The 5,719-nt window shown below is 34.1% G+C and overlaps 1 protein-coding gene across 1 annotated transcript; it reads left to right on the top strand.

Moving 5' to 3' along the window:
* The first annotated feature begins 1,120 nt into the window (after positions 1-1,120).
* On the top strand, positions 1,121-3,412 carry LOC116292212 (uncharacterized). The gene has a single exon (XM_031699476.1). It carries the CDS (start codon positions 1,397-1,399, stop codon positions 2,648-2,650), a length of 1,254 nt encoding a protein of 417 aa, XP_031555336.1. The 5' UTR covers positions 1,121-1,396; the 3' UTR covers positions 2,651-3,412.
* The last annotated feature ends 2,307 nt before the right edge of the window (positions 3,413-5,719 follow it).

The raw sequence follows: 5,719 nt of genomic DNA, 5'->3' as shown, positions 1-5,719 counted from the left end.
AAGCCATTTGGTTAACAAAAACGGCTTATTTAATTTCTATATATATCGATAATAACTATAATAATAACGACGTCAAAGATTTTCGTTTTGTAATAAATATAAATATTTGACGCAAATTGACTGATATAGTTACAATGACATTGACCATAGTCAATTAACTATGCATCGACACAAGGAACTAATGTAATACTTGAATATAGCGCTTGCTCTGATTGGTTAATTTAGTAAATTGAACTTTATATACTGCGCGCTCTGATTGGTTAAATATAGAACGCTCTTTCGCTGACTAATGTAGATAACTTCTAGTTTAATTTTTCCCACGTTTTTAAAAAGTTTTTTTTAATGCGATAAAGTGTAGAGTAAATCAGTTCAATCTTACAAACAGTCTTATTTATTTGTTGATTTTAATTACAATAGCTGCACTTACAATTTACAAACTATTTACAAACGTTACGTCATTATTTTAAAATACGAGTACTAGTGGTTATTTGCTATATTTGTTGACTGGAACAACTCTTTAAGAAATAAATCATACCTTCAGAAAGACTTTGCCTCTTAAAAAATCTCGATATTTTCTTCTAAAAATATCTTTATTTATGAATATATTTATATATTATCAATCCCAGGTTGTCTTATCCTCTCGCATACATGGTTATTTGCTATCGTGTCGAAAACGAATCAGTCAACTGATCTAAAGAATTTTTCAACTTGCGTGTTTGAAAGTTTAATATTAAAGCTCCCAATAAAACAAACATCTATTTAATTTAAATCCAAAAGAGTACCAAACAACTTCAGAAAGTTTCTATATCGACTTTATTTTTCCTTGAGTTTGACAAACGACACACATTTTAAAAGTCATTGCAGAGTATGACTCCATCACGTTCGCAATAAAAAAAAAATATCTACGATATTTTAGCAACCTTTCTCTGTTCTTGGTTAATCAACAGTGAAATTTCCTGAATGGGACAGTTTGACAGTCGATGCATAATCACCTTTGGTACTTCATTCTGCAGCAATTAATTTTCTGGTTGTCATTAAGTCAGTGAACTAGAAACAAGAGTCTATTCGCTTCAATCGAAATGTTCCTTAAAAGGTTTTGATAAACTAATTGAATCATTTCCGTAGTTCAAACATTATCAAACTCAAGGGCTTTAGAACTATATATATATTTGTACGAGTATCGGGTACTTAACTCAATATTTGGTTATACGTTGGTGAGATGTGTTCCTGTTAAGTTTGCGATTGCCTTCTCGTGGTATTGAGATATTGAGTGCAAATCTTGTCTAACTGTTGCTGACACGATTGCTCGACCTTATAAAACACTCTGTTTGTATCTCAGCTTACTTCAAATATAATTGACAGCGAAGATCAACTGAAAAGGTACCAGAGCTGGATTATGGCTTCCTCGGGTTCAGCTTTCGCGCCTGTAAGGAACAGTTCTGTTTCTTCTGACGATTCTGATGTGAAGACGACGATTCATTTTCCAAAAGCCGAGAGTTCATTCAATACTGTACCAAATTTTGTTCCTTGGTGGAATAAAGAAGCGGAGTCCCATCTTCTTAAACCACCAATGTGGTCTTGGTGGGGTTTGCAGAACCAAAGACTGCCCTCAATGTACAGATTTGCTTCATTTTCAAACGCATCTGATGACGAGAAGCCAACTCAGTCCTACATTGGTCTGATTGCAGAGGCAATTCTAAGCTCTCCTGAAGAAAAACTTATCCTCAGTGATATTTATGGATTCATCCTTGGGAATTATCCATACTTCAGAAACAAGGGGACGGGATGGAGGAACAGCATTAGACACAACCTTTCTTTGAACGACTGCTTCGTGAAAGCTGGAAGAAGCCAAAATGGAAAGGGACACTTTTGGGCCATCAATCACTTGTATCTCGATGATTTCAGGAGGGGAGACTTTCGACGGAAGAGAGCCTACAAAAGACCTAACAGAGGCAAGAAGGCGCGAGCCAAGTTGGATGCCTTGATCAGAAAGAGAGAATCAAGCTGCCAAGAATATTTGGCCCCAAAAAGCTCACCCGGAAAGAACATACAGAAGGATCAAAACTCTTGTGAAAGTGATGCTCAGAAAGAATTGCACGAGAGAGGATTCGATGATGAAAGAAATATGGAAGGTATAAAAGAGAAAGACAACTATATGGAACAAGCCCACTTGCCCGAATCACCTTCTCTGCATGAACACGAGAGAGTTGTTCCATCCTCGCCGGAATGGATCTCGGCTGCGGATGAATACCAAGACGTTGATGTCTGCAGCACTGAGTTTGAAAAAGGGACTCCCAAATCTATAAACATTGATTCACCAAAAAATGGTGCCGAAAAGAAAGAAGGCAAAGAAAGACGAGACGAGGCAAGAAGAAGCAAATCTTTTGATATGGACAGGTTGTTAGCTCCCGAAAGAAGCGCGAAAGAGTTCGGGATTTTTCGGGAGATGTACCCGATGTATTATAATATTATGAATCTTGGCATGAGAAATTTGGAGCCAGTTGATTGTTATGGAGTCCCGACATCATTCTGTAGCCATTGCTGCTCTATGTTTGGATCACATCAACCGCCTCATAACGAAACAAGGCACCTGTACAACGCCATGCCACCGTCTGTAACAAAGTCTTATGTTTCAAGTGAATTCCGATAGATATAACCCTTCTTGACACAGCTTTGGGCAAAGTCTTTACCCTGCACTGTACGCCTGTGGATAAAATTAACTATGGAAAAACTTAGAGAGATAAATTTATGGAGGAAAAAAGAAAAAGGAGACGGAGAAGGAGAAAGGAGAAAGGAGAAAGAGCAAGAAAAGGAGAAGTAGAGAGACTGACAAGGAATAGAAATAGCAGAAGAACGATTTAACAAACAAAGAAAAATCTTTATTTAAATTCATAGAAAACTACAACTTTAGTGAGACCAATCACTGAAAACGGCGACAAACTGCTTTTCCAAGTCGAACTGAACTAAAGTGAATCGGCCATCTCGATTCTAAATGATAAAGCAATTAACTATCATTAACACACGTAATGTATCTATATGTAATTATTTTAAGCGTTTAATTTTCCCCCCAATCTAAATAGAGCTCGTCAAAGGAGCAAATATGTGCAAATTCTTGTACAAATTTAGGCTGTTTCTGTTATTTATAGATTATATATGTAATGACTAATTCTAGAGCTTCTATTTTTCTTTAATTTTCAAGCAACGATGCGAAATTTCAAGACTAAATCTGGTCTTTTGAGTTCTAGTGGTGTAGCTTGTTTTTATAGAACTTGAAGCAAATCCTTTTTGTAAATTACACATAATTTTAGCACTGACAAAAAGGCGTGTACATCATAATAATTGATGATTATTGATGATTAGAACAAACCAACTTCTACCTAAAGCAGTCAGTAAAACCCTTGTTTTTAGTTGATTCTTAGTTTTAGTTCTTATGATAAACTCTTGGGTATGTTTGCTTAATTTAACAAAGGAGAAGGATCAAGACTAACAATAAATGATGCAAATCTTTGGCATAATTCATACAGTACTTCCGAGAAGTAAAAACAAATGGCTCTTTTAGGAGTCTTCATTAGTTTATATGTATACAAATAGATTTAAGCAATATGTATGTATGATATTTGAATTTAAAAAATGTTAAAAAATGGTTATTTTAGGAGTTTTTTAGTTTATATGCATACAAATAATCTAAATGTTTGACATATCAGTTTGAATAATAATAATAAATGGTTAAGAAACGTTACAAAAAAATTCTACTTTGTCATCGCATTTTTAAGAATATATTTTCCATTGTACTTGACACAAGCAACAAATTTACTGTATCTAAATCCTTGGCAATTTTTCTCAAGAATGTCAAAATGTTTCCGCACAATATTAGCAGAATATGCTATTTAATCTAAGGGCAACGCACTAAATTTTATTTCTGAGCTCAGTGTTGGGTAAGAGAATCAATTCTAAAGATTTAAGTGATATCCTGAACTCTTTATGAAAAAATATTATCATTCTATTATTGCTGAACATTAAAGAAATGACACTAGCTATGCTATGAAAGCTTTTCCAATACATCCTTAATTGCCCTTTTGTACTATAGCAAAAAATATTGACCGCAGTCTTGAAGTAAAGCAATATAACTAGGTTATGTTATTAAGGGCTACGTGTTCTCTTTAAAGTTACTAGAACAAGGAAAGAAAAGCTGAAGCAATAACTCTGAGATTTCCTGGCCGGATAAAGCTTTGTGGCTCTCCAGGTAAAGATGGTAATGTTTCTTAAACAACTTGAGTTGTTTAATGGAAAATCTGGTTACGATAAATGAGAGGGAATGAGTGTCGTGTAAATGGCTTATTGTAATGTTGAATCAATTTCAAGGAAGAGTTAGAAACGTATTCTGTATTTATACAAGAAGATATTTATTGGCATATACATACGCGAAACATTAGAACTATGCTGTACTTATGTATATATTTAATACAGTTTCGTGGATAAATTGTGAACACTCTTTTTCTATCCATTATGTATACTGGTTTTGATATCGTAGTGGAGGATAATATTTTCCAGGTAAACAGAATGTTCTTGTAGTAGAATATTTCATTTTTTCCCACGACCAATACTGTAAGTCCTTATTCTGTAAGGTTAATTACTAATGAGTTATTAACTCAATTTTCTGGATATATGCCAGCAAAATTCAGTGATTCTGTAGTGCTTCCTTTTTCTCAGAACCAATATAACAAATCATAGTATCACATTTCCTGGAATTCAAATTCTTTTCAAACAGATACCCTTTCCAGGAAATGCTACCAACATTGAAATTCAAGCACACGATGAACAAACAAACAAAAAAAAAGTTAGCGAAATATCAAAAATAATTATAATAACAAAAAAGAGATAATAGGGGATTATGAAAGGAAATATGAATATCATTTTTGTAGGAAATGGCTACTAACATTGAAATTCAAGCACACGTTGGACTAAAGAAAAATCGTAAAATATCCAAAATATTTATAATAATAGTAAAAAAAATATTGAGATAATGGTACTGATTTATGAATGTAGTATCTAATTATGCAACAAAAAAATCTTCCTTTGACTTCACTGGTCATTAGATTTTTAAATATTTGAGTTCAAAATTCAGGTGGGTGAATTAACCTTGCCCTTGAATTCTTTGGATCCTGCTTAATTCCTGCATTCTCAAATCACATTTGCAGAAACAAAACAAAAGCAATGTTATCCGGCTTTTTTTGGTGGTGTTATAGTTGCATTGCTTTTACGTTCATATAATGTTTCTTGATAAATTCATATTCTAAACAATTCAGATCCACAGGTTAAGTGGTTTCACTTCGATAGTAAGCACAATGCATAGTGCTAAATATTTTTAAATGATGCTAAGAGAGGACAAAATCGCATAACTGTAATAACTAGCTGTAAATTCTCACACCCAACCATTGCTACAGACATTTTTTTCTTTTTGTAACTGCTATTTCAGTATGCCATGACGAGCTACACGGCTTAGTTACCGGCCTGAAGCAGCACTTTCAAAGTGCTCGTCTCAGATTTCATTTCTATTCATTGCATAGGGAATACTTGCGTAATGCATGTCATCGTACTGATTAACACAACATGAGCACATAGCATGCCACTATCAATGGACGGCACATTACATCACTGAAACAATATTTACGTCGTTATAAGATATCATGTGACTCTACTGTGGCGCTTTATTTGAAAG

This window comes from Actinia tenebrosa, unplaced genomic scaffold, assembly GCF_029948245.1.
Source record: "Actinia tenebrosa isolate PJP-AT-01 unplaced genomic scaffold, QUT_ActTen_1.0 PGA_scaffold14__42_contigs__length_11649687, whole genome shotgun sequence".
NCBI lineage: Eukaryota > Metazoa > Cnidaria > Anthozoa > Actiniaria > Actiniidae > Actinia > Actinia tenebrosa.
This window is presented reverse-complemented; position numbering and strand designations above follow the sequence as displayed.

Coding starts and splice junctions, on each gene's coding strand:
- LOC116292212 (XM_031699476.1), top strand. CDS start 1,397: ATGGCTTCCTCGGGTTCAGCTTTCGCGCCTGTAAGGAACAGTTCTGTT.